The 12000-nt window shown below is 41.3% G+C and overlaps 1 protein-coding gene across 2 annotated transcripts in view; it reads right to left on the bottom strand.

The window, feature by feature from the left end:
* Nucleotides 1-12000, bottom strand: part of LOC137380189 (interleukin-17 receptor E-like) — an 83872-nt gene that overhangs the window by 54085 nt on the left and 17787 nt on the right. The window contains exon 2 of one of the 2 annotated variants that reach the window (XM_068051957.1): nucleotides 8317-8332. The exons of the other annotated variant lie outside the window; for it this stretch is intronic. Within the exon in view, the coding sequence (XP_067908058.1) occupies nucleotides 8317-8332 (16 nt within the window). The remainder of the gene's footprint in view (nucleotides 1-8316; nucleotides 8333-12000) is intronic. 2 annotated transcript variants of the gene reach the window in all.

Below are 12000 nucleotides of genomic sequence, written 5' to 3'. Positions count from 1 at the left end.
ACATGACAGGACCTTTGATAATGTAAAGACCAAATAAAATGCCATCTATAGATGTAATGGGAAGTGCAGGGAAGTGCAAACATTTAGAAAATGGGTTTTCCACAATGACGAATCCCAAAATGGATGTTTACACTGTATCTTAAGATGGAATGTTATGACCCAGTCTGCATTTTCAATATATAATAGACAACGTAATTGCAATTAGCATACAGTCAAACCAAACATGATGTTATCTCAGCCTTTTTACTAAATGTCTTATACCCATTTCAAACTTTAAAACAATAATAATGAAATCAGAAACACAATGGAGAGCGAAGACTGCATGTGACTATCAACCATCATATTTTCAGTACTAGAACTGGTGGAATTAAGAAAAAAGAACAAGCTTATCTGATGCCGATAATATCATTGACGTTGAATTGCTGGGTAGTTTTCCAGGTAAAGCATTACTCTGAGAAACTACTGAGGTTTTGTTCTCTGCAGTTTGGTCTCAGCATAGATGCCCAGTCAGAGCAAGGTTACATGAGAAGATTGCTCAAGGATTGCACTTAAAGAGCCTCTTTAGATGCAGCCTGGGTGTCGGCTTGAGTTGTGGGGTTTTAATTAGATAATGCTACAGGAGGCTTAGGGGGTGGGTGAATAGATCTGGAAAAGGTTCAATAGTTGCACAAACCTCACCCCAAACATTGGAGATTTGAACATTAATTCAGAATAATTATTCTTAAGGATTACGAGTTAAAATCATTTAAGAATATGACTGGGGGCAAAGAAACCTCAAGAGGGAAAAAGCCCTAAACAGAAAACACTGAGCTGTCAGAATTGTGAAAATCAGCAGGCATAGGTTCTCTGTAAAACAGTGTTACCTAGCTGTCGCATGCAAGAGCAGGAGGAGGTTATGACCATGGGCGAGACTGTGACCAGCCATTTTATACTGTGGCCAGGTAGTGCAGAGAGGAAAAAACATGCATGAAAACACAGGGAAAAGATCCATAGCAAAGCTCAAAATTGCACAACACAGTCCAGTAACATATATCAGAAAATCCAAACGAAAGAGTAGAAAATTACAATAAAAAAAATATTAGCCCGTAGAAAACAGAGAACCATGACAGAAGTATTATACCCACCAAAATTTACATAAGATTGAACTTCAGAACTAATCCACATAACAAGTGGAAGAACTAAATTGCAGGAGAATTAGATATAAGCAATGGCACAGTGAGAGCTACATTATCTGCATTCCCATTATTTTACAGCAGTTGGGGCTTCACGTTTAGAGATTAGTGGAAATCAAGATTGATGCGATTTATATGAAAAAAGGGAAAAGAAACAAAACAGAGAAGTTCATTCAAAACACTGATTAATAGAAAATGTGGAGATTATCAACTATCCACCATTTTCCATTGTTCAGAGGGGAAAAGTGGTTCTCTCCATTATGGCAGATGGTCAGGTTTCCACTGTATTGTAAGAAAGAAAGAACTTGGATTTCTAAAACGCCTGACATGACCTCAGGATGTTCCCAAAACACTTTAAAACCAATGAAGTACTTTTGAAGTGTAGTCGCTGCTGTAATGTAGGAAAAGCGGCAGCCAATCTATGCACAGCAAGCTCCCACAAACAGCAATGAGATGGTGACCAGATAATTTGTTTTAATGATGCTATACAGATTGAGTGAACAGAATAAAGTCAGAATTTAAGATACAATATGCAGCGATGCAGCTGTCAGCACTAACCTGAACAAGATGATGACTCAAGCCAGTGGAACTAATCTGCATGATTATGCACTGATTATGTCAAACCTCACAGAAACCACAGTGAATGAAAAGCTATTGCAGCATCTCAAGCACAGCAATCTACTACTCAATCACCACTTGATTTCGCAGTAACATCTGTCAATCTGAGATGATCTTAATCTCAAGCAATTCTCTGCTAAACGCAGCAGTAGCCCATTTCATTTTAAGAGCCTTTGATTGGGCGTAATATCCTGGCCTAACTGTGTGGCATGTCTGGCAGGTGGTTGGCCGCCTCAGACAGCACAAGCCACCATTTCCCAATAAGTGAACACAAAGTTACGTGGGAGCCCATCAAAGAAGTGTTCTTGACTTCATTCTGTTTCCATGTGGGGTCATGACGGGAGAAGTGCCACTAGAGCTGCCAGGAAGACAAGATTTGCAGCTGTACGTCAACTTTCTGCATCAGTGCACTGTCGGAGGTGGCATCTTTTGGATGAGATGTTAAACCGAGACTCAGGCGGATGTAAAAGATCCCATATTATTATTTTGAAGAAGAGCAGGGGAGTTGTCCCTGGTGTTCTGACCAATACCTATTCCTCAATCAACATCACAGAAAAACAGAGCATCTGGTCATTATCACTTTGCTATTTGTGGGATCTTGCTGTGTGCAAATTGGCTGCCATGTTTCCTACATTACAACAGTGGCTACACTTCAAAAGTACTTCATTGGCTGTAAAGCGCTTTGAGACGTCCGGTGATTGTGAAAAGCACTTTATAAATGCAAGAATTTCTTCCCTTTTCACTCCAAAAACAAGCAAACTAGACAGAATATATCACTGCTGAACGTCATATGCTTCTCTTGCAGTCTTTGATCATCCCCCTCCCCCCCCACACCCCCAACTTTCCCCAAACAGTGTCATCCAGAACCTAGTCCTTTGTCCACCTAAGTTTAAATTGGGGAATGCTGTTGGCTAGATAGCAAGATTTCCTCAAGTCCTTCTGCAGTCCCGGAAACTATGACAGTGAACCTTATGAGGCAGTCAGTATGACGAACTGGGCTGCGCATCTGTTCTAAGACTAAATACCCTTCACCAAAATATTCACTAACACACAGAACTAATAGAGGAAATAATTCAGAGCTGTAAGAACTAATCTTCAGAATCAGTCAATGGATCTGGTCAACAAAGCACAACAGTAGAAATGATTTACATAGGCATTACTAATTCAACTATGTCACACGACTTTGCAAATTAACCAAAATAACTGCTTATTTCCACAAATGATTATCCCCGATATCATTTATTTACAGGGAATAGCAAAATATTAACCAACTATTGACTATTTTACCCCAGTTACACTTCTGTGTAAAAAATGTTCTGCTCTCCTTTTCCTCCCCCTCTGCTTAAAGGCCTTGCTGGTATAATTTTCCACAGTGCCAGTAACTTACACTGCCTTGGCCAGTGGGTCATCTTGAGACTAGAGGTAAGTGTCAGCAGACCATTCACCTGTGGTGGGAGAACAATCTTCCTTCCCTGACAGCTACACATATGCTCTTCCAAAAGTGTTCATTGCATAGTGATCAGGAAAGGGAATGGTGGTTGAAATTCCATGCAGTAATTCAGGAACGCTATGGCTAATTGTATTGCTCATTAAGAACATAAGGACATAAGAAATCAGAGCAGGAGTAGGCCATTTGGCCCTTCAAGCCTGTTCCACCATTCAATATAATCACGGTTGATCTTTTATCTCAATTCCACCTTCCTACATTATCCCCATATCCCTTAATTCCCTTCGTAACCAAAAATCTATCGATCGCTGTCTTCAACATATTTTAACGACTAAACATTTGCACCCTCTGCGGTAAAGAATTCCAAAGGTCCACAACCCTTTGAGTGAAAAAATTTCTCCCCATCTCAGTCATAAATTGCTGACCCCTTATTCTGTGACTATGACCCATAGTTTTAGACTCTCCAGCCAGGGAAAACATCCTCCCAATATCTAAAATAAAAGCAAAATGCTGCGGATGCTGGAAATCGGAAATAAAAACAAGAAATGCTGGAAATACTCAACAGGTCTGGCAGCATCTGTGCAGAGAGAAGCAGAGTTAACATTTCAGGTCAGTGACCCTTCTTCAGAACTGGCAAATATTAGAAATGTAAAAGGTTATAAGCAAGTAAAGCGGGGGTGGGGCAAGAGATAACAAAGAAGGTGTAGATAGGACAAGGTCACAGAATAGCTGACCAGAAGGTCGTGGAGCAAAGGCAAACAATATGTTAATGGCGTGTTGAAAGACAAAGCATTAGTACAGATAGGGTGTTAATGGACTGAAAATTGAACAGCCACAAGTACAAACATGAAAAAAACAGTGGGTAAGCAAACTGAACAAACTAAGATGAAATAAAATAAACACAAAATAAAAAGGAAAAAAAATAAATAAAAGTAAAATGGGGGGCCTGTCATGCTCTGAAATTATTGAACTCCATGTTCAGTCCGGCAGGCTGTAGCGTGCCTAATCGGTAAATGAGATGCTGTTCCTCGAGCTTGCATTGATGTTCACTGGAACACTGCAGCAATCCCAGGACAGAGGTGTGAGCATGAGAGCAGGGGCGAGTGTTGAAATGGCAAGCATCCCAAGCCCCAAACACTCCTTTCAGGTGAAGCAGTGATTTACTTGTACTTCTTTCAATTTAGTATACTGTATTCGCTGCTCACAATGTGGTCTCCTCTACTTTGGGGAGACCAAACGCAGACTGGGTGACCACTTTGCAGAACACCTCCGCTCAGTCCGCAAGCAGGACCCCGAGCTTCTGGTTGCTTGTCATTTCAACACTCCCCTCTGCTCTCATGCCCACATCTCTGTCCTGGGATTGCTGCAGTGTTCCAGTGAACATCAACGCAAGCTCGAGGAACAGCATCTCATTTACCGATTAGGCACACTGCAGCCTGCCGGACTGAACATTGAGTTCAATAATTTCAGAGCATGACGGGCCCCCCATTTTACCTTTATTTATTTTTTTTCCTTTTTATTTTGTGCTTATTTTATTTCATCTTAGTTTGTTCAGTTTGCTTACCCACTGTTTTTTTCATGTTTGTACTTGTGGCTGTTCAATTTTCAGTCCATTAACACCCTATCTGTACTAATGCTTTGTCTTTCAACACGCCATTAACATATTGTTTGCCTTTGCTCCACGACCTTCTGGTCAGCTATTCTGTGACCTTGTCCTATCTACGCCTTCTCCTTTGTTATCTCTTGCCCCACCCCCGCTTTACTTGCTTATAACCTTTTACATTTCTAATATTTGCCAGTTCTGAAGAAGGGTCACTGACCTGAAACGTTAACTCTGCTTCTCTCTGCACAGATGCTGCCAGACCTGCTGAGTATTTCCAGCGTTTCTTGTTTTTACTCCCAATATCTACTCTGACAAACCTTTTAAGAATGTTATATAGATCAGCTATCTGAGCACAGAAATTAAATCTAGGATCTTCCTGGTCGGTAAGGCTCAGCTATCTCCGCCTTAACCAGGTGAGTACTCTTCATTATACTTGGAATTATTAAAGCATTTGAGACTAATTCATCAAATATATGTTCATTATTAACTGATACAAGTAAAGAAAAACTTGCATTTATGTAGTGCCTTTCACGATTACTGGACATGTAAAAGTGCTTTACAGCCAATTTTTGAAGTGTACTTGTTGTTGTAATATGACAGCCAATCAGCACACAGCAAACTCCCACAAACAGCCATGTGAAAATGACCAGATAATCTGTTTTTGGGACGTTGATTGCGTGATAAATATTAGCCTGGGCACCAGGGATAATTCCCTCACTCTTCTTCAAAATAGTGCCATGGAATCTTTTACATCCAGCTGAACAAGCAGATGGGACCTATTTAATATCGCATGAGAAAGGCAGCACCTCCAACAGTGCAGCACTCCCTTAGCACTGCGCTGGAGTATCCGCCTTCATTTTTATGCTCAAGCCCTGGAGTGGAACTTGAACCCAGAGACTCAGAGGCAAGAGTGCTCCCAACTGAGCCACAGCCGACATCTTAATAAATAAAATACTGAATGAAGCATATTAAATCTCCCGACATTAACCCCTCCTCAAAAAAGCCACCCTTGATCCCTCTGTCCTTGCAAACTACCACCCATTTTCCATCCTCCCTTTCCTCTCCAAACTCCGTAAACATGTCGCTTCCCAAATCTGAGCCTATCTTTTCCAGAACTTCATGTCTGAATCCCTCCAATCAGGTTTCTGCCCCTGCTACAGTACCAAAACAGCTCTTATCAAAGTCACAAATGACATGCTATGGACTGTGACAAAGGTTAACCATCCTTCCTCTTCCTTCCCGACCTGTCTGCAGCCTTTGACATGTTTGATCACATCATCTTTCTCCAAAGCCTCTCCACTGTTGTCCAGCTGAGTGGGGCTGCAATCAGTGGGTTCCATTCTCGTCTAACTAACTGTAGTCAGAGAATTACCTGTAATGGCTTTTCTTCCTGCCCCCACACAGTTACCTCTGGAGTCCCCCAAGAATCTCGCCTTGACCCCCTCCTATTTCTCATCTACATGCTGCCCCCCAGCAACAACATACAAAAACACTGCATCAGTGGCACGTAATGTGGTGGGCCTTCCCCACAGGAGGCGACACAGGGCTCTCGCCAGCACGTCAGCCCATGGCCGAGACACCTGTCACCCACAAAAAATTCCCCCCTCCCATGTGTCAAACAGCTCTAACCTGATCCACAAACCTGTCACTATCTATACGGCTCAGTCAGATCTGTGATGAAATGCACAATAATTTGTCTCACTCAACAAACTTCACACCATCCAGAATAGAGTTTAGTTGATCAGCCCATGTGCAGTTGGACTTAATGTCCACCCCCTTCATCAAGAGTGCACTGTGGCTGCATTATATGTGATCGACAGCTCACTTCTGCACTGCAGCAACTCACCTCCTTCCCTTCCAGCATTTATATAGCACCTTTAATGTCGTAAAACATCCCAAGGTGCTTCAACAGGAACGTTATCAAACAAAATTCGACACCAAGCCACATAAGAAGATATTAGGGCCAGTGACCTAAAACTTGGTCAAAGTTGTAGGCTTTAAGGAGTGTCTTAAGGAGGAGAGAGAGGTGGAGAGGCACCTCTCACACTTTGTGTGAGAATTCCAGAGCTTAGGGCTGAGGCAACTAAAGGAATGGCTACTAATGGTGGAGCGATTAAAATGAGGTATGTGCAAGACCGCAGAATTGGAGGAGCACAAAGATCTCAGAGGGTTATAGGGCTGGAGGAGGTTCCAGAGATACAGAGTTGTGAGGCCATGAAGAGATTTGGAAACAAGAATGAGAATTTTTTAAAATTGAGGTTTTGCTGGACTGGAAGGACAAGAGAAGCTAAGATTGGGAACACCATCACTTCCAAATTACCCTCCATGTCACATAACATCCTGGCTTGGATATATATTGCTATTCCTTCATCATTGCTGGGTTAATATCCTGGAATTGCCAATTTAACACCATTGTGGGAGCACCATCACCACAAGGACTGTAACTGTGATAGTTACTGTCAGGAACTACTTAAAATCACAGCCTTCAATTTGGGTTGGACAATACATGTGGCCTTGCCAGGATTGTTAAATTCTAAGAACAAATAATTTTGTTTAAATATTAAAGTTGCAGACTGTGATTTGGTAAAATTTAGCTATAGAAATCTTAAATTTGATTTCACCAAATCTGAACTTGGGATCATGGAGTCAAAAGGGAAAATAGTTTCAGTCCCTTACCCAGCAGAGACTTGGAAGCAGCCGTGTCACAAATGAAGCAATTCCTACCCATGCTCCTTGGGGATGGAGATTAGACTGATCTAAGGTGCAAGATTGGGGTCACCTCATGAGTTTCGAGCTCTATGACCTTGCATGTACCCTCCATTCCTCTTATACCAGTTTACTTTCATTCCTCTCCCCCTCCATTCCACCATCAATAGCCATTCTTTCAGTCATTAGACTTTGAAATCTGGCACCCTCTCTAAATCCTTATCCTCTCACTCCCTGCTTTCAAAAGCCACATGAAATCCTTCCTTTTCCCCCTCCCTCCCAACTTTGTTTCCATTTTCTACATTGTCCACTTTTTCCCCTCCATTCTGTAAAGCTCTTCGAAACATCTGTCTGCCTGGGGAATCCTACGCAAGTGTTGAGTCAGAAAGACCAACACCACGGAAAGTACCACAATCAAGTGAACTGCAAGACTATTCTTACAAGTAAATTAAGTGTCCAATGTTCCAAAATCTATAATCTATGGATAACATTTTATCAGCTATTTATTTTTTATGTAGAAGCTGCCCCAAGCTTGTGGCTACAAGGGATAATTCTACCTGGCCCAACCTACATTCCCATTGATTGCTTACTGGTGATATTACTGGTTTGACAAGGGATGCATTCACATGCACAGTTAGGGTGGTTAGGGGATGAGCAATGACAAAAAAATTTCACATTTAAAAGATCAAAACAATTTAACAACAGTGAAAACTTGAAGCAGGAAATGATGATTAAGAATACAAAGAAGAATAAATGGAAAAATCACTTACCTATATTCAGGTGTTGCTGTGAAAAGAGCAGAAACATTTTCTTTAGTCAGTTCACCACCGCTCCCTACCCAGATCCCACTATTCATTATAAAGGTAACAGTCCTCTATATTGAAGCCATTTTACCAAATATAGTATGTCACAAATATAAATGTGAGTGCATCAGTATGTGAGTGTGTGTTGGGATATGTATGTCTGGGTATGGGCAAAATTCTTTGTCTCCTCACCCAATGTGATTATTATCCCAATGCAAAAAAAGACACTGTATGGAAATTAAGCCTTAACTGGTTGAATAAACAGGAATCCCATGCATTTACAGTGAATTGGCCCTATTAAACACATACCAAAATATCCCACTTCACAACAAAACAGTCGGAAACTTTACATCTTGACACATGCAAAATAGAGAAAGGTTTCCTGGATCTAAGCATCCACTTTACATGTTGTACTCCACCAGTCTGACAGATTCCTAATGCTGTTGAGAAACATTAGTTGAAAACGTTTGACAAGAATTGCTCAACCTAGGGAGACAAAATGCAGATTGGGTGACCACTTTGCAGAACATCTCCGTTCAGTCCTCCAAGCATGACCCTGAGCTTCCAGTTGCTTGCCATTTTAATTCACCACCCTGCTCTCCTGCCCACACTTCATTCCTCAGTCTGATGCAGTGGTTCCAACGCAAGCTCAAGGAACATCACCTTATCTTTCGATCAGGAACTCTACAGCCCTCTGGACTCAATATTGAGTTCAACAACTTCAGACCATGACTGCCATTTCAATTGTCTTTTACCATGTGCCAGTTCTAAATGTGTTTTTCATGTTTTTGCTTTCAGACAGAGCTGTTCATTATTCTGCCATGACACTCTTTCTGGACAAATGCTTTGTCTTTTACTATGGCTATTACTACTGTTGCAGCCAGCTGAAGAGTGGGTCTCAGGCTCCCAATTTGCCCTTTCTGTCATATGACCGCAACAGGGTTTATTCCTTTTTTAAAACAGTAATTTTGCTTACCACCTCCATGATTGTTTGACCTTGTTCCTCTAACGCAATTGCAAAAGAACCAATCTGACAGGTTTTCTTGAGTTTAAACAAGAAATAGGTAAGTTTATTACACTTAACATTCTAACCCGATTTAAAATACTAAAAATATGCAACACATTCATGCACACATTCACACAAGGGTCTCACACACACATACAAATAGATTACAGAGGGAAACAGATTTGGTGATTGGATTAAAGTTCAGAATAAATGGAATTTAAATACAGTATGTAAGTCCAATAGTCCTCGGCTGAAGTTGTAGTCTTGAAGGCCTCGCTGGGCCACATGCACGGTGGTGGGCTTGCTTTGCTCTGGGCCCCTGAAGGCAAAATGAATGGTTGATTCTCTTCCCATGGTTGCTGGCTGTAGTAGTCTATAGGCTTGTTGGGGGTGGGGGGGGGGGGGGGTCCCAGTTGCAGCTGGGTCTTCCCTTGATATTTTCTGGGGGGAAGAGAGAGAGAGAGCCACCTGCTTCATTGCTGTCTTTTCAGTTACTGCTTCTCTACTGTCTGTGTGACAAAACTTAATTTCTTCAGAGCTGCACAAGCTGTCACATGGTTCTATCAAACCCCTTTGTTTTTAAATGAGGTTTTTTCTGGAATCTTCTAATGAAATTCAAGGTGCTACATACTATGGTGTCCATCCACATTTGGAGGGCATTGCCTCTTTCAAAGTCAATGGGTGGGAATGGCCTTGACGACTATGCTGATAAAGCCATTCTAGGCAATTCAATCACTTAGACAAGCTATTGATCTGGCTGTGCTTTGTTAGACTTTTTGTCTCCAGTTCAATCTCCCGGAGTTTCAAATGTAAATTGCAGTGGCCATCTTGGCTGCTAGTTTTTTAAAAAGTTAACGTGTAGGATTTTTCTATTAAAGTCTAATGTAAGTTTTCAACCGATGAAATTAACATTTCCCATTTGGCATATAGGGTTTTCCTGACACTACTCCCTTTGTCTTTTATTACATTACATCTTCATCGTTTAATCTTTCCTGCCCTCCTCCCTATCACAGATTTTCCCCTTTGTTCTTCTCCCCCCTCCCTTTCACTTGCTCAAAGCATATTATATTTCTAACCTTTGTTAATTCTGATGAAGGGTCACTGATCTGAAACGTTAACTCTGCTTCTCTCTCCACAGATGCTGCCAGATCAGCTGAGTATTTCCAGCACTTTCTGCTTTTATATCATTCAAACTGTAATGCTTTTATTGTCTCTGTCTAACAGTGTGAGGCATTTGCAGGTGTTGCAGAATAGGTCTATTTCCTGGAAATAAATATAAAATATAAAAACACAAAACAAGCTGAGAAGGAGGCAATCACCCTGCATTCCAGCAATCCAGTGACCCTTAGTAGAAAAGGTGTAGCTGTTCCGGTGGGACAAGATTGGAGTTGCCTGTTATGTTGTCCATATTTGAATAGTCTGCCAATATACAATCAGTAACACACACGATCGACAGATAGTCGTTTGGTAAGGTATTTGTGAGTCAGCACCCTCAAGTGATTAAGGAAAAGAGAGAGAAGTTTGAAAACAAGAGAAAATAAAATATTCTGATGACTCAGCCAACTAATACAGTGAGCAGCTGAACCTTACATAAAAGTCAAAAATGAGAAAAGTTCTTTCAACCCATTGAGGTTCATTCCTCTGGTAACCTATCTCAGCCTGAAATCCAACTGGATTTGAACACTCCCAATGTTTTTCTCTCTACTAAACCTACCTGGCAGATTATTCAAAAAATATATTACTTGTTGAGTAAATAAGTGCTTCCTAATGACAGTTTGGTTCAGCGAGTAATACTCGAACCTTTGACTCTGAAGAATGTGCATTGAAACCTCACTCCAGGACTTAAGCACAAATCTGCTGCAATTCAGTACTGAGAGAGTGCTGCATTGTTGAATGAAACTGTTACGATTAGGTGAGGAGGGGTCAAAAGCCTCCCCTCTTGTCCTTCTCCTTGTTTTACCGCACCAAGGTTTACTCCCTTTTAAACAGTGGATGTGTTTACCAATTCAGTGAGTGTTTAACCCTTTATGTGCTATGATCATAAAAGAACCAATCGGACAGGTTTTCTTGAGTTTAAACAAGAAAGAGGTTGGTTTATTGTACTTAAAATCAAAGCCTGATCTCAGTGAAAATAATAAACTATGCACACACACATTTGAGAATCACACACACACACACAAATAGGTTACAGAGTGATGAAGAAGAGTTTGGTTGTATTAGAGTCCAGGAAAAATAAAAATAATATACAGTCAGTGAAATCTGGTGATTCAATTGTCTTCTGGCTGAATTCATGGTTCTGAAGTCTCTGGCTGGTAGAAGTGCACTTGCAGCTGGTCCACCCGGTTCATGGTTTTCTTGGAGACAGTGGTGTAGGTGGCTTTCTCTCCTGGGGTCTCTGTCTGTAGCAATGGTAGACTTGGATGTTTCGCAGTTGTAGACGGGTTTCAAAACTTGCAATGTTATCTAGACAGAGCGAGAGACAGAGAGACACAGCCCAACTGGGGTCCTGTACTGGTTAGCTCCCAAAGCTTGTCTCCCATGTGTAACAAAAACTCCAAGTTCACACAGCCTGGGGAGACTGTCACATGGTTCTCCCAGTATTTTTTTTTTCTTGAATGAGGTACAAAGTCTATGTGTCCCAAATC

Source organism: Heterodontus francisci, chromosome 19, assembly GCF_036365525.1.
Source record: "Heterodontus francisci isolate sHetFra1 chromosome 19, sHetFra1.hap1, whole genome shotgun sequence".
NCBI lineage: Eukaryota > Metazoa > Chordata > Chondrichthyes > Heterodontiformes > Heterodontidae > Heterodontus > Heterodontus francisci.
The sequence above is the reverse complement of the archived record's forward strand: the minus strand, read 5'-3'. Positions and strand labels throughout refer to the sequence as shown.